Raw genomic sequence first — 20926 nt, 5'->3', positions numbered from 1 at the left:
CGTTGTCATGATGTTGGTCGGACCGGAGTTGAATCAGGTACCGAGTCAGAATCTCAGTCGTGCAGACTCTACCGTACACATGGGGATTTTGATTCTACCGTACACATGGGGATTTTGATGTTATATTAGTGGATGGAATTTATTGGATCATGTTAAAAGAAAAAAAAAAGTGTAATAGGAGCTAGTCTTCAGAAGCATACTGAAATAAGGCTTGAATCATTGCTATGATAATCACATTTAATATTCAAAAGTGTTTCCAACATACTCATCTAGAGAGGAAACTTGTGAAAAATAACAGGAAAAGAATTTATTGAACCAGAACATTATTGTTGACCCTTTGATGAGGCATCGTCAATTCAGAAATTGTTTGCTTTTTTTGTTTTGAAGAAGAATGAAGAAAAGAAAGAAAATCATTCCAAACCACAGTCCAGCTTTTACGGCTATGCCTTTTCTGCAATTACGTAGACAAATACTAACATCACTGCCTCAAATTTGACTTGTATCAATTTCACTTAATAAGAAGGAATCTCAGAAAGAGTGTGTTAGTGTGGCTTGCAATTTTTAAGTTATAAAGCAACCCGAAATGACATCAAAATACTTCCGAAACATAATCCGAAACCTTTGTACACTATTCTGAAATTCAAATTCCTAACCAAAAACTCGTTCTTTCAAATGACAATTTTGGGCAACATTTGCGAACAAAGAAATTGAACACAAGTTTTTCACTGTTTTCAGATGTGTGAAAATTGTAAGGGATGCCATGAGACTCGATACTGGTGTACACATCATCAGGGTAAGAAAAAAAATGGAAGAGCTTTGTCTTAAACTAACAAACTATGTACATTGATACGGCCACCGATAGTGTAAACTGATATGACGTATAATTTTTAAAATTAGAAATACTAATATAAAAATATGTATATAAAATTAGAATTAGAATGCTGTCGATTAATATGAAAATCCGTATAATTTTTAAAATTAAAATACGGTAACATGAATCTATATATTATATAATTTTGAATTATATAAATTAATAATAAAAATTTATATACATGTTTTAATTTTTTACTAATAAGAAAACGTGTTTAAAAAAATTATTTCTTATTTTTATAATCATAATAAAATTTTATATAATAAATTTTTGAATTTTTAAAATATTAATATATATTTTTTTTAAATTATATTAGAACCGTACTAGAATTATAAAAAATTATCATAAATCTAACAAATATTTTTTTAATAATAGATACATGTATTGCAATATTTTTTTAATTACAGATACATGTATTGCAAGTATCTTACGAATATCGATATTATCCATACGTGTATTGCAAGTGGAATATTTAGATAATTAAATTTCCAAGAAAATATGACAGTGCGGTTGACAGGAATGAGCAGTGAAAAAGTAATTCCCACCTTCTAGCAAGACCTCTAAAAACAGATACCAAATAACTGGAATGCTAAAAAGAGTACACCAGCCAGAATTTGAATCATGAAACTATAACAAGCATGCCATTTTCATATCGGTGTTTCAGACAATGGCAGAAAGCCTCGTTTCAAAAAATCATCACATCATGTGCTGTAATCATTAAAACAAAATATTAACATCTGCACAAAGATGGGAGCTATCATGATTCACGGGCTAAAAAAATTACCATCTAACTGCCACCAAAAACGTCAGGAAAATTGGCCACCTATGGGAAACTATTCAGTGGCCTTAACTACGCCGCTTCTGTACAATATTATGGACAAAAAGTCTAATCTACTCATTGGTTTCCACAGGGCCGGGTGTTGAGGTCTGGTCAGCCGGTGTAGCCGCTTCGTCTCGCGGTGGCATTGCAGTCTGGTCCCCCCTTGGGGTTGCAGTTTGCTCCGCCCTATTACGGGGTTTCCGAAAATATTTGCCGAAGAAGGATTCGGCAAGTTCTGGATACTTCTTTCTTATCCAGTTATCCAAGCATTTCCGGTAGGAAAAATCTTCTCTTCGACCATCTTTCAAAACAACATAGAAGCATCTGCTATCCTGAAAACTGCTGTGTTTGTTAACCTGTTGCAAGAAATACTCCCCACATTAGACACAAGAATAGATAAAGGTAGACAATAATAATTTGAAGTTTCAACTTCCATCGCAACCAGTAATCCAAGAATGGATACATAGATCACGTATTGCATGTATGAAAACTGATACATACGCAAGGAAATAGAGAAACCAAATTACCATCTTTCAGTACCAGAACCCAGGAAGTTTTGGAAAGTAACTAACTTATCTAAGTTGATATTGATCATAATCTTATAAACGTGAATGAAAGAGTCAATGTAAACAGAGTTAGATGATACCATGACATAGTCAATTCCAGCACCCATTTTGGTGTCTTTATCTGGGTGGTGCTCGAAGACATTCTCAAGTACGAAAAGTTGATCATCAGCAGCCAGTGGGTCCCCATCGTTGTACCTTCAAGAGGAATTTATTAATAAAAATCAATGCTCCAGCGTATGATACAAAACCCATAACGGAGGGAAAACATCAGGAAAGCACCCAAGGGTAGGGTAGAGAGTACAGCTAACACTAGTTTAATAAGGAGCAAAAAACAAAGTAATAATAATGGTGTCTTGTTCATACCAAAAATAACTACCAGAAAATTTGTGATGGAAGGATAAAAACGGTAGAGCAGATGCAAAGGTTCAAATTGCAACTTGCAATTCAGTGTAGGGAGGGGTTGTATTATTACAGGAAAGGCAGATAATATCATGATTTGTTCTAGCTCGCCAAGTCATTATATTGGGGAGTTAGTATTTACTGCAACAAGTAACTTACCCCTGTTGTTGCATGATTCGTCTGATAGACTGCATAATAGGTTCGATCTCCTTCAGCACATCCTGTTCCTCAGAAGAGTATAAGTCCAATCTCTGTCCGGGTGTTCTAGGTGGGCGATTCCTATTTTTCCAGTCACCACTATTTGAGCCCCGACCTTGTGAACCTTCAAAGCGATTTTTCTTAAAAGATTCTCTGCCTTGCTTACCCCACTGAAAACCTTTCTCACTGTCTGAATTAGCTGAAGCAATATGTGATTCCCATCCCCGAGAACTTGAATTTTGATTTGACTGATTATGGGAATCCCATGATTGACTTCCAGAGGAGTTGGGTTTTCCCCAAGAGGCATTGCCAACTTTTGATTCAGATTTCAAATTACCTGAGTTCCAAGAATCCTCTTGGAGCTTTTCCGACCCACCGTCTGCTGTTTCAACTTTATTTCTTGCCCACTCATCTACTTCAGTTTTTGTCAAACCTGTTTTGTTTGCACCCCAAGCACCTGACCCAGAATTGTCTTTCTGGGTAACATCATCTTTCAACTTACCTGAGCCCCAAGAATCTTCCTGAACAGTTTCACATCCACCAGCTGGTATTTCCGATTTATTCCTTCCCCAGCCAGCCCATTCATTAGATGTTGTGTTAGTTTGATCTTTTCTACTTCCACCCCAAGAACCAGACACAGAGGTGTCTACTTGGGTAACATCTTTCCTCGTACCAGAGCCCCAAGAATCCTGCACATTTTCAGATCCACCAGCTGGTATTTCAGACTTATTCTTCCCCCGGCCAGACCATTCATTAGATTTTGATTTTGTCTGACCTGTGCTGTTTGCACCCCAGGCATCAGACCCAGAATTATCATTTTGGGTAACATCATCTTTCAATTTACCTGAGCCCCAAGAATCTTCTTGTACATTTTCAGAACCACCAGCAGGTATTTCCAATTTATTCCTTCCCCAGCCAGACCATTCATTAGATTTTGTCTTTGTCTGATCTCTTCTGTTTCCACCCCAAGCACCAGACCCAGAATTGTCTTTTTCAGTAACATCATCTCCCAATTTACCTGAGCCCCAAGAATCTTCTTGCACATTTTCAGATGCACCAGCTGGTATTTCGGCTTTATTGCTTCCCCGGCCAGACCATTCATTAGATTTTGCTTTTGTCTGATCTCTTCTATTTCCACCCCAACCAGATGCAGAGTTGTCTACTTGGGTAACACCATCTTTCCACTTATCAGATCCCCAAGAACCCTGCACATTTTCAGATCCACCAGCTGGTATTTCAGACTTATTCTTTCCCCAGCCAGACCATTCATTAGATTGTGTTTTTGTCTGATCTACGTTTGCACCCCAAGCACCAGATGTCACATTGCCTTCTTGGGTAACATCTTTCCTCCCACCAGAGCCCCAAGAGTCTTGCATATTTTCAGATCCACCAGCTAATATTTCAGAATTATTGTTTCCCCAGCTAGACCATTCATTAGATTTTGTTTTTGCCTGATCTGTTTTGTTTGCACCCCAAGCACCAGACCCAAAATTATCTTTTTGGGTAACATCTTTGGTTTTACCCGAGCCCCATGAACCTTCAACCTTCTCAGATCCACCAGCTTGAATTTCAGACTTTTTACTTCCCCAGGCAGACCATTCATTAGATTTAGTATTTGTATGACCAGTTGTATTTGTATTCCAAGCACTAGACTTAGAAGAGTCTTCTTGTGTGACAGTTTTCCCCCAAGAACTCTCCTGGGCACGGTCGGATCTTCCTTCATTTGTTTCAGCTTTGTTACTTACCCAACCAGACCAACCATTGGTTTTTGATTCGGTCTGACTTGAATTTACATCCCAACCATTGGATGTTGAATTATTTAGTACCTCAGGATTCTCTTCAAAGACAGCCTCAAAACCAGAGTTACGTGGTGGGGACATTTCCAAATCCAAATTTTCTTCTTCCAGCAAATCATCAATATCTTCACCCAAACAAGCATCAGTTTCTTCTTCCCTGTCAGTGCGGCCTTTAACCATGTGAAGAAAACTGTAAACATCCATCCCTTCAATTTCACTTGATCGTATCTGCAAAAAAACAAATGTCAATATTCATAAAATGCTTGTCCAGAACTCCAATTATTAAAAACAAACTTAAGAGAAAAGAAACTTGCATTTATTATTCTGAGATTTGTACAAGTTATAAGCTTCTGTTTACAGCAACTATATATAAATTACAGAAGCTCATCTAACTTTATTGGATCAGTTATAACAACCTGACAGTGACAGCTGAAACAAACAACTCTAAGAGACTGCAATACATAATTATGGTTGTAACTAACTAACCAACTAATTGATAAAAGGAGTTATACACTCACAAATATTAAATCTGAGTATGATCAGAATACCTTATTTGCATCCCAAACAATATCAAATTTTGATCCTGTGCCAACAGCCACAGGTTTACCCCAGGAACAGGATGCAACAATGCTTGACAGAGAGTCAGTATGACATTTCTCAGCAGCTCGCTCAAAACACTTTTTAGGTGTCTGCATAGTAACATTCACAAGTAAGAATAATAATAACCTGATATATCTCCTGATTACAACAATTAACAAGGTAGCAGCTTACAAAGAGTGTCGCATCTGTGAATGGTACTTGAATATTTAGTTGTCGAGACAGGGCTTTATATCCACCTGTATTAAACCCAACCATGTTCCCGCCACATGTCATACTACTAGCTAACAAAATTAGATGCTCTCTAAGAACACCTTTTGCCACCATTTTCACAGATGCTGCAACACGCTGCAGGAAGGAATAGATTGATAAGATGGGTAAAAAAGATTAACTAATGGGGGCCACTAAACATTAGATAATGATAAAATCTTTCATCAAACAAGTTCACAATAAAACACCCTAAAGATATGAACATCAGACTCCAATACATACAGAAGGCCAAAAATTGCATATCACCAAAAAATCTAACAATGTAGTTTGATTTCCAACTGATTGTTTTCCTAATACTATAATTAAATAAGATAGAAATAAATTCAGTTTGCTCTGTGAATTGGGTCTTTAGTTTAAGGTGCAGCCCATTTGATGCCGTCAGCTAGCTCAGACATCTATATGTAGATGATCCCATTCATTACAATAATTTATCATTTATAACTTTTATTTTCTGGATATGGGCTTTTAGTTACTAAAGAAAAATTCTACTGAATCTGATATAGGATTTCAGTGCTAAAGCAACATGTCTAGGCACCAAATTCTCAAACTAAAAAAAATATCTCTTCTGAGTGTGTTCACATCTGACCTGACCAAAGAAAATACCTCAAGATTTGGACACCAAAGAGATAGTGGCAAAAGGAACACTGCCAAAAGTCTAAGAAATTACAAACATTGTGAATCACACAACACCCACCCTGCCCCACAAAAATACCTAGAGAGAGTGTAACAAAAAGTGAGGAAATATCCTCAAGACAATCATAGAGAAAATAATTAAACATAATTCAATACAACTCACCTGAATCGCTTGATCAAAAGTGCATGATATCCCCAATAATTCTTGAGTTTGCTTAATAGCATAAGGGATTGAACGCCTGGTATCAATCAAATGAAGAACAGGAAGGCAGGAATCAAGTACAATCCTCCAAGCATCACCACTCTGTTTGACTACTTCCTTCTCAAGAATAATATCCAGTGCCAGTTCACCAGTGGAAGATTTATAAGGGTTTCGGACCCATGTGTTTGTATCCGGAGTAACCCAAATTATACTTGCAGAGCTAATGCGTGGGTCTCCTATTTATTAGTAAAAGGTAAGTCAGAAACATTACTAAGATAGAAATATGTGATCCAAGTAATATATGCAGTCAAAATTATGAATGCAACACAACTTACGACAGACCACAGATAAAAATTGACGGCCAACATATTTAAACAAGAAATAAACATTTGAGAGAAAATCACATCTGAAAAAATTTAGTCTTTAGATTGTGAAACATTAGCATGTGGAAAGGATAGATATGGCCAATGAATTTGAATGCAGGGCAAGTCCTCTACAAAATAATTTGTCCTTTCTGCAAAAGCCAATGGGGATATGAGAGAAACTAGCCTGTAGTAATTTTAGTGCTTGAAGATAATGGTTAAGAACTTACAAAATCTATCTTCCAAGAACACCACTATGGTTTCATGATTCAAGGAAATTGTCTAGTGCATAAGTTACTTATTTGAAATGGGCCAATGGATATAAAACTTTGGTGTTTGATATTCTGTTTCATGAACAACAATATTAATGTATTGAACCTTGGAGTCTTCATGAAGTTGTGGATTTGAATTGTACAGAATTTAGTATTGTATCAATAATTTACCAAATAACTAGAATAAGACTACAGGACCATTAAGTTAGCGAATTGTGGCACATTTTATCCTATTTCTAGGTATCCTTTTTTCTTTTCCACCCTCCCTACAAAACCCTAGATTTAATGATCAAAGAAATGATTGTAAGGAAAATACCTTGGATTATTGTTTCTAACAGAACAGGACAGATTTTTTCAGATAGGATCTTTACAGTGTAATCAAATTCATTATTACGATCCTCAACCCAAACGAATGTTAAACACGGAGCAGCAGGATGTGAAGAGGAGCAAGACTCACTGCCAAGATGGAACACAGATCAGAAAGCGAAATAGATTAACAAATAAACTTCAACAGTCAGAAAACAGAGTACTTGATTGCAATGATGTATAAAGGAAGTGACATAAAAAAGCTTCTATCTTCCTTTTTTCGGTTCTTTATTTAGATCATCAACCTTGTTGAAATGTGCATGAGAAAAATATAACACTATCGAATGTATATTCAAAATTAAGGAAATTTTCAACATTCCGAAATGGACTTTAATAAAAACCTATAAGAAAAGAAGAAACATGCAAGATACCATCAAGGTAGAAATTTATTGACTGTTCCCTCTTTTGGAAATAGTACTTAACTGTAAAAAAACATTGATTGCTACAACCTCAGGGAATTTAAAAGCCCTGTCACTCCACAACACTCCATAACACCCATTTTAAATCAAATCCTCCATATTGATTTCCTCATCAAACCTCGGTAACTAGACTAGACAAGAATTTGGCCTCTCTAATACCACCCCTCTTTATTAATTTTGGGTCTAACAGGTTATTAAAATGAGAATAATATATTAAAAAAATACAAAAGCACCACAGCATTTCACATCAATATATTTTCAAGATACCATTTATACCACATTTTAAAGGAGAATGTAATTCTGTTCTTTTGAAAGAAAATAAAAGTGAACCTCGAGCTACCACTCATATTGCAAGCAACAGATTACTTCTGGAAAGGATAAATATTTAAAATTGGAAGACCGAATATCAAATGCAAAAGGAAAGAACTGAGGATAAACCTATACGATAATTCAGTCCTCTTCAAAAATTGATTAGCTTTCTTTCTTGGACTAAAGGATTTTAGTCTTTCCAAGCATTTCTGAAAAACGTGGGCCATGCTGATCTTCAGCTCCTCTAACATCATCTGTTCAAAAGGATATCGTTAGTTATTTAAAACATAATAAAACAACAATAGTAATTATCATTACCAATATATGATTAACTCAACTTACAAAGTATTCTTGTATGATTAAAACTCCAGAGGTATGAAAAAATGTTCAATCACATTTATTTATTAAGTTTTGTTAAAATTACAGGAGGGTATAGGGAGAGGATAGAGTCAAGAACAGACAGAAAGTAGAATATGATGTGATTTGTTACAGTACAATGATGATGTGTTCATTAACCCTAAAGCACAAGCCTTGCATTGCATATACTAATCACAATCCTGACCAAGGAATAAATCATATATTTGGATGGAAAGTAAGCAGATAATTCTAAGAGATAATTTGTGATGAACAAAAGTGTTATAAGATACAATATATATATATATATATATATATAATTGGATACTCTAGAGAGTTCGAAGACACTCTAAGATATGATCAATACTTATTGGACATTTTCATATATTCTAACAAGTTTCATATGTTAAAGGGAACATTTTTGGCATTTTTGTCATGAAAGTAGGTAGTAATGTGTAACTATAATCAAATTGAATGGAAAGGAAATAGAATAACCTCGTCCAGATAAATATGACCAACAAGTCCAGCATCAGTTTCAGAATTTCCCTTTTGAATTCGCTGTTCTTGATATCTGCATACAGGAAACAAGACCCCAAAAAGTTAAACTAAAATAATTTTTTCAATAATATAAAATAGGCTTAAATAAGTTTTTAGTCTCTGTAAAATTGTGAGTTTTTCTTTTGGTCCCTATAAAAAAATTTCTGTTCTTCATCCATATAAAATTTGAAAGAATTAGTCCATACAAATGTGTGAATTTTGGCTTTAGTTCCTGTAAAATACTTTTCTTTGATGTTCATCCCTCAAAAATTTAAAACCACAATTATTAGTACTTAATATTCATTTTAGATAAATAATTTATTTTATGGATCTTAAGAGTTTTTTTGAGATGCCAAATGCTCACATTACTTGAGATAAATAAAAGTGACAATATACTTTTAAGGCTCGAAAACACCTCTTATGATCTCATATTTATAGAATTCTGATACAATGAGTAGAGGGAAGGGCAAAGATCAACTAGAGACAATGATTCAGCTCATAGGTACAACATATAGCAGTTTTCTTATACAACTACTTACAACCTATACTAAATACCTACTTTACACTCCCCCTCCAGCTGGAGCATACAAATTATATGTACCAAGATTAGAACAAATAAATTCAATCAAAGAAGACTGAGAGGTTCTAATACCAACTTAAGATAAATAAAAGAGACAATATATTTTGAGGGCTTGAAAACACCTCCCTTATGATTGAATTCTGATACAATGAGTAGAGGGAAGAGCAAAACATCAAGAGTCAGAACTAAAGACCAAGATACAGCTCATAGGTACAGCATATAGCAGTTTTCCAATACAACTCCCTACTACCTATATTAAATACCTATTCTAACAATATCATATCATAATATATGCATCACTCAGAAGGTCACATGAGCTTTTGTTCAACACAATTAACTAGTGTCATAAAATACTAGGGATCAAAACTATTGATTTTCAATTTTAGAGAGACCAAAAACAAAGAAAAATTTTACAGGGACCGAAATCAAAACTCACTCATTTTGGAAGGAAAAACAATATATTTAAGCCTATAAAATATCACAACTTAGCCAAATAACACAAAGACTACGGTTTACCCCAAACAAAATCAGTACAAGATTAACAGTAGATAAATACAAACTGTATACTTGATACTATTTAACCAAAGCATATGTAGACTAAGATTAAAAGGTGCAGTATTAAAAGAGAAACTTACTCAATAACAAACTCCACTGCTGCATCCTTAAGATTGACTTTTCTCAATTGATCTTTAACTTTATATGCCGCATTTTCCCGGCAATAATTCCCTCCACAATCACAGTCATTCAAGTACAAAATAACACGCCGATCAACAGGTTCATTCCTAAAATTGACCTTGCATAGTAATATTTCCTGCAGATAAAATGGGTCAATAAAAAGTTCAGGGAAAATCATTTATTGAGATATTAAAACTTAAAAGCATATTTCCTTCATTCACTACAAGGAAATGTTTACCTTCATCAACTCCCATGAGGAATTGCTATTGGGACTAGCATCAAGGACAGCCTTGTAAGCAGGATTTGACATAGCAGTTGCAGCTAAGACACCTACAGGCTCACCAGCAGGGAATAGGTGCTCAGTTTTTTCTAATCCATATTCAAACTGGATAATGGAATTACTGCAAATATTTCTGACAGTTCCATCATAACAGATAACAACATCTCGCAGAATGGCCATCAAATTCTTGAAGAGTGTTCCTGGTTCAGATAATCCCCTTGAAGAACGCACCATTACTTCCCTTGTTGAAATTGAATGCACCATCTCTTCATATGGATCCAAACCATTAAAAAAAGACCCTTTGAGCAATCCATACTCAGCAGAGGGATAACCATCCCCGTCATAACAACACTTCACATGAAAATGAGATGCTACATCTTCTACCAATCCTTTTGAATAGAATCTTCCCCTGTCAAATAGTTGCTGCCCTAAGAAACCAATCTGCTGAACAACCTTATCAATTGCAGATTTACTCTTTGAATCAATTAAATCTCCTAGTTTAGTTGACTTTAGAGCAAAATTAATAACAGGATGCTCAATATCACGAATAAGCTTCTCCAATTGTTGCGCCACCAGCTCGTTGTAAATGGACCTCAGCTGATGCAACAGAGAAGACACTTTTCCTATGCTTCTGCTTATAATTCTTTTGGTTGCCCTAGATATTGAAAAATCTTGCAGGCTAACACTAAACCCATCAGCAAATATACTTTCCGTCAAAAAAGGCTGCAATACATCAAAGAACTTTAGTGCCTCCTTCGGACCCTTACTAAAGAAAATTGAGGCTGCTATTTCATTTATTGTTGCAGGCAAAACGTCCCTATTGAAATCAAATTCTAAGATTTCACTCTGCCTAATCAAATACCGTCCCCCAGAGCAATCAAAACACAAAGGTAGAGCACACTGTAACATTTGGATGGAAGTCCAATAAGAATCACCAGAACTGGCCTTGATCAAACCAGGTCGACCCAAAGGTAAAAGAAACATCGCCAATTGATTAGCTGCCGCTCTATCAAAAAAACATCTCTTCACCAACATCTTCAGTGACAACAACGAATCTGTGCTTAACTGTAGATTCAAATTACCACTGTGAGAACTGAGCAGTTGATTCTCCACAGAAAATAGCTCCACAACTTCTGCTTTGGCAGCAAGTGACTGTGGATAAAACAGATGGACACAGTCACCATCAAAATCAGCTCCAAGTGGTCCACAAATTAAAGGATTTATTTTCACAGTGTGGTCGTCATGGATATAAACAAAAAGTGCCTGTAAAGAGTGTTTGTGTGTTGTAGGGGGTCTATTAATGAAGACGATATCCCCATCCATAATCCTCCGATGCACTATCTGACCAGGCTTCAGATATATGTGACCCTTTGAACCCTCTCTAAGCGAAAAAGTTGATACACCTTCCTTGTAGGTCAGGCACAGATTTTCATCAACTAATTTCTGCAAATAACTTATGTTATGGATGTTAACTCTCTCCTCAAATGTTATTCGTTGGGCAACTTCAACCGGAATTCCTACTTCATTTATTCTTTTATAACAATCTCCGGTTATCACATTCCGGGAGGAAAAACCGGAACCTTTTCTTATAAATAAAGTCCGCATTTTCTCTAGCCATGCTTTAGTTGATGATGCATTAAGCTCTTTATTGACCCCAAAACGTGTTTCTGTATCACGTGCTGCCTTAGAAGTGCCCCTAATTTGAAAATACTGCTCAACCACTGACTGCAGATCATTTGCTTCCACATGATGAGACTCAAAATTTGGTTCTCCAGATCTAGAACTTTTAATGATTTCAACCTTCCTGAGCAATTTTCTGAGAATTGTCATGGAAGGATCCTACAAAGCAACAAAAGCATCACTTACAAATGCACTATACTAAAGACAAAATCGAACTCAAAAACCAAGATATGAATACTCAGGTTAGAAAACAAAGCAAGATCCAAAAATATGTGCAATTTAATTAATAATAAACTCTGAATGGACTTTAGTAACTATACATGTAATCATGGTTCAGAATTTTAGCGTAGAGCAATTATCAAGTGTGGTTTAAAATCCTAAGGCAGTTTATCTGCTCTGGCAAATTATGATAACAAATTTAACTATTACAGAAAATAGAATTGAGCATACTAAATCACATAACTAGAGAGACGTCTACTGACACAAAAATATGTTCATTTTCTCACCGAAGACATGACACTGATGCCGTCTGAAACTTCTGGCACAGACAAGCAATTAGGTGGCACCGGAAGATGCTTGAAAACATATCCATCTTGAGGAAAATACCCTTTTCCAGCAAGCTTTTTTTTGGTTTCTATTGGAATTCTCTTAATAATTTCCATTGCCTGAAACATTTTAAAATCAAAATGTTAACCAAAAGGCAAATAACCAATTTCAGTAGAAAGAGCTAATGAATTAAAATATTTAAAGAAAAAATAGCACACACCAATTAGCCCAGAACCCTCAATTATAGACCATTGTAAAAGCAAATCAAAAACATTTTTGGAGGCAAATTCAAACATTTAGAATATGCAAATACCAAATTTTGTGGTGTAAAGAAGAAAATCCTTTAATATCAAAATATGATCTTTGAGGCAATGGATAATGCCAAATCCAACAATTTCTCACTTTTGGAGGATGACTATTTCTATACCGCTGCATGATATTTTAAAGACAAATCATCACGTACCAAAACATTGAGAGAAAACATACAAAGGCCTCATACAATGAGGAAGTACATAAAATAGGTGCATTGAAAAACAAATCATTGATTGACAAGTGTCAACATATCTGCAAACAAGTAAAAGAAGCCATTTGAACAGTAAAGTAACAAAAGTAGAAACCAACCTCGCAAGGAAGTAAGGCTCGAGTGTGATCACCCTCATAGCGATAGCCATATTTTTCTAAAAAACCCCAAAAATCAGGATGCATCTTGGATTTGGATACCTTGAGTGCCAGATAACAAGCCCCGTCACTTGTTTTAACCTCCCTTATAGAAATTTGAGCAGCATTAATCTCCTAAAGGTTAAAAATAAATACCATGAACCTTGGAAATGAATTTTTACAAAGACAGCAGATTCCAATCCACAACAAATTAGCAACAATAGTAAAACCAAATTTAGCCAAATCGGATAAGAAACAACTAATTGAAGCATTAATTGTGAGCTAAGATGATTACACAGCAAACCAAATCAGAGCATAATGCACATATATGTAAACCATGGAAAAGAGCGGGGAAAATGAAAAACAAAACAATGCACATCAGAAATCAAAAAGAAAAAGAATCCAGTCTCCTTAAACGTTCTTCAGATGAGAACATAGAGTTAGCAAAACATGTGAGGTTCCACAAGTATCAGGAGGAGTTCATGACAAAAATCATAAAATTCTACCAACAACAAAAAATATATACAAACACGTTAAAATTAGAATAATATATATACAAACACATATATGAAAAAATCAATAAGAAACAATACTAGAAACTATTTCAGAGCTGTATATCCATATACTTATTGTGAAATGAAATTGTGTGCTTTGTTCATACTAACCTCACAACAAGGAGATACTAATCTCTGTGCCAAACCACTGCCTGACGCTGAAAGCTGAAAGATTGTGAACCAGTAAGATCAAGCACACAAAATGGCATTAGACAAAGTTTGTATCCTTGTATTAAATCTAGCAAATAAAATGTGTGATGTCTAGATTACAAAAAACATCAAGACAATAAAATTAACAAATCTCACTCAGGAGCACTTATCTTCAAAATAAAAGAACAAGAATAAGAAAAACAACAAATATGTTTAACTAATTTAACTCTTTACTTATCTGGGATACCAAAAGCAAAATAATTACCCCTATTACATGTTTAGTTCTGAGAAGAATTGGACAGCATTTGAGTAAATTAAGCAGTAGTACTAGGGCCAGCCTGAGTTGCAGCAGATTGAAACAGTTTAACTGGATTGCTTAAATTTCTTGATCTGAACTTCTTGAGCTACGAACAGTGATTCAATCTCATCAAACAAGAATAGTTCCGGCTAGTTGATGATGAGAGAGAAGTAATCGATCACTCCAACTAAGAGAAAGGCACAGATAGATCATTGCAACCAGAAAAGTAGATATAGATCAAGCTTCCACGCACAAAACCCACCAGTTCCAATCGGAGAGGAAGACAGATTGCAATGGCATTGTAGGACTTACTAACAATGGGTGAAAGCAATGTGCTACTAGCACTGGTTTTACTTTCTGTGAAGAAAACATTGTCTGCCCAAGTCAGCGACAGTTTCCCATCACAGTTTCCTCTGGTGATAGCTAGATCTAGAGCGTCTCTTCGAGTGATAGCAAACCCCACCAGTCCCAAAGGTAGAAACTACCTCACGTGTCTCAAGCGTTTGTTGCTCCTTTATCATGCATCTCAAATGTGTCACCCACGCGTCAACTTTCAACCACCGAATGTTGCACTGTGTTCTAGCCACTAGAGTGACGTCGCGATACCACGGTTCCCTAACTTTTGTACATCCCATGTTTGTTTCATTCATTATATCTCAAAGTTTATGCTCTCAGCCAGAGCCATCAAATGCGTCTTCTTGGGATATTCACACCTTCAAAAAGGATATGAATAATACACTCCTAATACTTAGAGGTCCTACATGTATGCCATTGTCACCTTTTTTAATAGACTCCTTTCTTCCCATTTCTACACAGGATGTTCATTTAGTCCAAAGTCCTATCTATGTCATTCATTTGTATTCTAAGATACCTCAAAAAGACTCCAAAGGACAAAGTCTTTCATATGAAGATAAAGAGAATACACAAATCTCAGTATTATGTTGTTAATTAGGTAGGATCTCATATGGACCAACACTCAACTACATGATATTGTGTTTTCATTTGAGGAAATATTATTTCCTAGAAAAGCAAGTGTTATCTGAGTCTTTCAAAACCTATCCTAGTCAAGTTTGTTGGGCTTATCATGCCATCGGCTTTCAGGTTCCCCCCCAGTGTCACGCTCAACATGTCTAGTCATCAGCGTGAAGGGTTGTTAGAGATCCCACATCAATGAGATATGGAAAAATTAATATCTATATACGTTGGAGCAAACCTCACCTTCCTAAGTTAGTTTTCTTAGATTCAGTTAAGCTTAAATACCACTTTCTTAAGAGCAAGAAACAAAATGCCCAATCAACTACAAAAGTTGAACATAAGACAATGGCACCTCTCACTTGTGAACTTGTGTGGGTAAAACAGTTCCTCCAATAACTAAAACTATGAGATTCAGCAAATGAAGTTGTATTATGATAATCAAACAACTCTCCATATTGTTTCTAATCTTGTGTTCAATGAGAGGACCAAATGCATGGAAATTAACTATCATTTTATTGAAGAAAAGTAGTTTCCCAAGGAAATGCGTACTAAGTTTGTTGGGTCCAAATATCAACTTGCAAATGTGTGAACAAAATCCTTGAGGGCGCCTCAGATTTAATTTATTTATTCCAAGCTCGGTACATATAATTTGTATGCTCCAACTTGAAGAGGAGTGTTAGAATAGGCTAAAAACAAACTTAGAATAAGTTTTATTAAAAAGTTGTTTTGAGTTGTACTTATTTGTACCTAGGGTCCTAGAGGTGCATTTACTTTTTTCTACTTTTTTCTCTCTTTCACTATATCTTATATTAATCTATAGTTTCTATATAAATAAGAATCTAAGAGAGACTAGTAAAAGCTCTCCAAAATATTTTCTCCTCTCTTTCTATTTTTCTAAAGTCATAAAGAGAGGTGGAAAATAAAAAAATAAACTCTGAAAGGCAAATGACCTATTTATAGTTATTTTAAATCAAACATATGGGTAAAAAATGTTAAAACCCAATCATATCATTAAAATCGCTACTAGACCTTGTATTACTAGTTAATTCATACAAGCTAGACAAACATACAAAAGATGAAGAATGCGACTCTTATTCTCTTTGGCAATACCTTGGTTTTCCGCATTTTCAAGCAGTTTAAACAGACGAGGCTCAGCAACCGTTTCAACTCACTGATATGACTAGGATGATATATTGGAACTGGTAGCTCAATATATCCAAAGTGACCTGAAAAGTAATATCAAATTTCCTTATTTGAAATTCATCCTTTTACCAATAAAAAAGGAAGTACAAGAAAAGAACAAACCTTCACATTTTCCTGCTTCAGAAGTACCACAGGATTCACATCTGCCAAATTCAAGGGGTAGCCCAAGGAAGGGATTTGACAGCTGACTAGCATGACTAATTGAAGAGTCACTAATCGATGCCGTACACTAAAGAAGGCAAAAGAAGACAATTTACCAACAAAGAGATCAAAGCTAATCAAATACTAAATAGGCCATAACACACTTTTATATTGAAAAAAAATGATTAAATTTTCCGAATAGAACTATTTATTTAAAACAGTATATATATATATATATATGTGTGTGTGTGTGTGTGTGTATGTAGGTCAGCTAACGTCTTATACTTAAATAAAAGCAGACCATACATCTGTAACAACATGAATAAATTTCAAGAAATATCAATAACAAAAATAATTGTCCAAACAAGGTCCTTAAAGGAACCCATCACAGAACACTAGAGAAATCTAGCAAGAATTTCCCAAATCCCAAGCTAGCCATCATTCATCCTTGGTATTGCCATTGATCATAACAAAATTGTCCAAACTTAATACAGGATTATCTCATATGAATTAATTAATAAAGAGATGATGACTGACTGTTACAAAGACCTCAACTGAGAAATTGAATGTGTTTTGAGCTTACAATTTCCTGGCGTGTAGCCATACCAAATTTGACTCCAACAACCATCCCATCTAAAACACTTGAGGGAGGATTCTCTTCCATTACTTTTGCAGTCAATTACAGTGCCTGATGACAGAAACCTTGAAGTTGCAGTCATTACTTATAAACCATAGAATTATAGAGGAAAAGTAATTAAACAATCAACAAAATAGAAAATTAATAGAAAGATAACACAACATAACTTCAAAGAAACACTATAGCATGTGTTCCCTTTACACACGCTCTCCTGAATCTAGCATGTAAAACAGGTCTGTGTAGTCCGCACAGAATTAAAAATATCAGGCATGTCAATAACAACTGACCACCATGAATGTCCTAAGGGATTACTAGATATCACAATTTGCTTGGCAAAATTAGATATTTATAAATATCAACTTGTCAATCAACCTATCAAATAAGTGATGCTTCCATTCTTACTTGGAAGTTCTATGACCTTGAAGTACTCCCATGTAAAAACAACCAATTATGTCAAAGTCAATCCTCAACCAATTCCCATCAAGGCACTAGTAAATAAAACAGAGAGATCACGCTGAATCGTGTGTCTAACTGTCTACCACCTATACTAGGAAGTGTTAAATACTTACACGATATAAGTTACAATCAGAATTTACAACCACAACTACAGCAGTAATTATAATTAGTATGGCCCAAAAAGTACGTATTAGTGTGATATCATTAAATAGCTTTCATACATATAAATTCACTAATGCACTTCCACTTCACTAAAGAAAACAGTCATCTAGAATCCCTCTAATCCATGCAAGCTTAAAATCATCTAACCCAACCAAAATCATTCCAACTCAAAAAATTAAAATATCTAACACAACTCCTTGAACGGGTTAAAAAAGCTCCCACCGGCCACCGCTTCATTCTTATATACTTACACAAAACTTGTTTCACCAAAAAAAACTCTAACTAGCTTCCATTTCAACATGTAAGATAGACTAAAAATTTTAACAAAAGAAAAAAAGTGGTTGATAACAGATTCAAATTCCAAGAGAACCAAAAACCAATGAATAAATAAAACACAAAAAATATGCTCCCTAAAAATGAAGACCTTCTAAGAAACAGAGCATGTCAACCTAAAACCCAACCACACTCACAACAAAAACAAACATACAAAATAAAAGCAAACAAAAAAACATAAACATAAACAAAAATCATGATCCTTCCTCTTCGACCTGTTTCTTACCTCATAAACAAAACAAAAGCAGTTCAATTCGAGCGTTTCGCACAGCTAAACGCAAAACCTTAAACCCTAGAATATGCACAGGAAACTGCAAACTTAAAAACACGAGCAAATAACACAATCGAAGCCGAAAACAACAAAGAGAAAGAAACGCATTGCATGAAACGAAAATGCAGACCAGCGGAAACACGGAATCGAAGTACCTCGTCTCGTGAAACCGATCTCTCACGAAGAGAGGGTTTCACAAAGCAGAAAGAAATAAGGAACAAAGGAAGAGAGAAAACTGAGAAATGAAAAACCGCGAGAGTGAGTGTGAGAGTGAGACTGTGACATGAAATAAGCATGAAACTAATTTTAATTTTTCTCAGTTTAATTTATTTATTTTATGTTTATTAAATTTCATTTGTATTCAATAAATAGTTTAATTTTATTTTAGTACTAATTTTATTTCACTATGTTTTGCGCAAGTGCATAGAGAGAGAGGGAGTGTGTTATTTTACTGAAGAGACAGTGTTGGAAACTGGATTTTGAGGAGCGAGGTTTTGACTTAAAATGACAAATTTACCCATATTGACTCGTTCCTTCTGCTCTGAGTTGAATGTAGAATTGGGGTATTATTGGGATTTCATTGCAGTTGGTTAAAGTGAACTGGCACACGCAAAATTCGCGTGCTGTGCTTCGGCAACTCTGTCACTTCCTTAATGAATGAAATTAACCGTGGTTAAAGAAATTTTACCTGAGTTAATTAAAATGGTTAGTAACACTATTTTGACCAAATGTTCATAAACATACACTATATTACAATTAGATAAATTTGATAGAGAAATACTTTTTTATTAAAACTGAGTAATTTTATAATTATACTGTGTTACATTATAGTTTTAATTGATATTTTTTTAATATATAATTATTAAAATAATATTTTTAATAAGATATATTATAAAAATAACACGTAGCATTTCTATCTTGTTTTATTTTATTTTGTATATTGTAATATATTCTTTTATGGTCTTAATTCTTTATCTATTTCAATTTTATAGGATAATTAATTACTACACTGTTCTTGATATTTAACAGGTTATTTTTATGATTTTTAAAATATATATATATATATAAAATTACAATTGATGTTTATACCAAATAAAATTAGTAAGAAAAATAATGTAATAGTAACTTAAATATATAAAAAAATAGATTTCATCAATATTTATTATATCAACTTGTGTGAATAAAATTAATTTTCTAAATATAAAAAATATATACAATTTTTAATGCTTTATTGTCTTTCCATAAATACACTTAAAGTGTAATTTGATTATGTGCAATCAAAGACAATAGTTATTCATAATTGTCTCATTAATAACGCGTGTTTTGATAATCAATTATATTTAAAATTAATTTAATGAATAATTGATATCTTATTCATAATTTTATTTATTTTAATTTTATAGGATAATTAATTATTACACTGTTCTTAATATTTGATAGGTTTTTTTTCTATGAATTATAATATATATATATATAACATTACATAATGATGTTTATACCAAATAAAATTAGTAAGTAAAAATAATGTAGGTATAATTACTTTTTTATTTTTATATTTTGAATCAATATTCAATTTAATACAATGGTTTTTAAAAAATCAATTTGGTCTCAAAGTTTTCACCAAGTGTTAACTATTGATGACGTGGTGCACACACTGACATTGATTCGTACACGTGGATTGAACAAAATTTTAGGTTTTGGGTTAATCGAAATTGGAGAAAGAAAATTGAGGGAGAGGGAGGCGGAGGCGAGGCAAAGAAGGAAGAAGGAGCGGAGGCGGAGGCAAAGAAGGAAGAAGGATTAGGGTTTGATATCGCCCTCTCCCTTGGCTCAACCACCACCATCGTCGTTGTCACCGCCTCCGCCTCCCTCTTCCTCAATCTTCTTTTCCTAATTTCGTTGTGCCCAAACCCTAAATTTTCATTTAGTCCACGTGTGCAAACCAATGTCATTGTGTGCACCACGTCATTAATAGTTGACATCGTTGGTGAAAACTTAACTGAAGGGACCAAATTGAACTTTTTTTAAAAACTTTAGGACCAAACTGATTTTTTTTAAACCACTGTATTAAATTGAATATTGACCCCTATGTATGAACCAAAAAGGTAATTATACTAATAATATAACAATTACTTAAATATAAACAAAAAAAAATCATCAATGTTTATTGTATCCACTTGTTTAAATAAAATAATTTGAATGTTTTACTGTTTTTTAATGAATACACTTAAAACGTAACTTGATTATGTGTGAATCAAATACACAAGGTAATACTTCACAAATTATTCATAATTGTCTCATTAATAATGCGTGTTTGGATAATCAATAATACTTAAAATTAATTTAATGAAATAAAA

General features: G+C 34.3%; 1 protein-coding gene across 3 annotated transcripts; it reads right to left on the bottom strand.

Annotated features, from left to right (window-relative positions):
• Nucleotides 1-1484: 1484 nt before the first annotated feature.
• Nucleotides 1485-19022, bottom strand: LOC137817395 (DNA-directed RNA polymerase V subunit 1). Of its 3 annotated transcripts, XM_068620751.1 has the most exons (19): nt 18725-18859; nt 18525-18590; nt 17294-17398; nt 16672-16798; nt 16477-16592; nt 14055-14108; nt 13354-13524; nt 12693-12851; nt 10465-12345; nt 10187-10362; nt 8930-9005; nt 8210-8334; nt 7303-7442; nt 6314-6588; nt 5422-5595; nt 5199-5339; nt 2816-4878; nt 2338-2452; nt 1485-2047 (listed from the first exon to the last, which is right to left on the bottom strand). In XM_068620751.1, the coding sequence occupies exons 3-19, from the start codon at nt 17372-17374 to the stop codon at nt 1763-1765; spliced, it is 6159 nt and encodes a 2052-aa protein (XP_068476852.1). In that variant the 5' UTR covers nt 17375-17398; nt 18525-18590; nt 18725-18859; the 3' UTR covers nt 1485-1762. The 3 variants fall into 3 exon arrangements, with proteins under 3 accessions (XP_068476852.1, XP_068476808.1, XP_068476906.1); XM_068620707.1 differs by lacking the exon at nt 18525-18590 and having other exon boundaries at nt 18725-19022; XM_068620805.1 differs by lacking the exon at nt 18525-18590 and having other exon boundaries at nt 18700-18829.
• Nucleotides 19023-20926: the final 1904 nt, after the last annotated feature.

This window comes from Phaseolus vulgaris, chromosome 11 (assembly GCF_000499845.2).
Source record: "Phaseolus vulgaris cultivar G19833 chromosome 11, P. vulgaris v2.0, whole genome shotgun sequence".
NCBI lineage: Eukaryota > Viridiplantae > Streptophyta > Magnoliopsida > Fabales > Fabaceae > Phaseolus > Phaseolus vulgaris.
The sequence above is the reverse complement of the archived record's forward strand: the minus strand, read 5'-3'. Positions and strand labels throughout refer to the sequence as shown.

Coding starts and splice junctions, on each gene's coding strand:
- LOC137817395 (XM_068620707.1), bottom strand. CDS start 17,374: ATGGAAGAGAATCCTCCCTCAAGTGTTTTAGATGGGATGGTTGTTGGA. Junction 14,109..16,476: donor TGAAAATGCGGAAAACCAAG/GTATTGCCAAAG, acceptor ACAATCTTTCAG/CTTTCAGCGTCAGGCAGTGG. Junction 10,363..10,464: donor CCTCATGGGAGTTGATGAAG/GTAAACATTTCC, acceptor TTTTATCTGCAG/GAAATATTACTATGCAAGGT.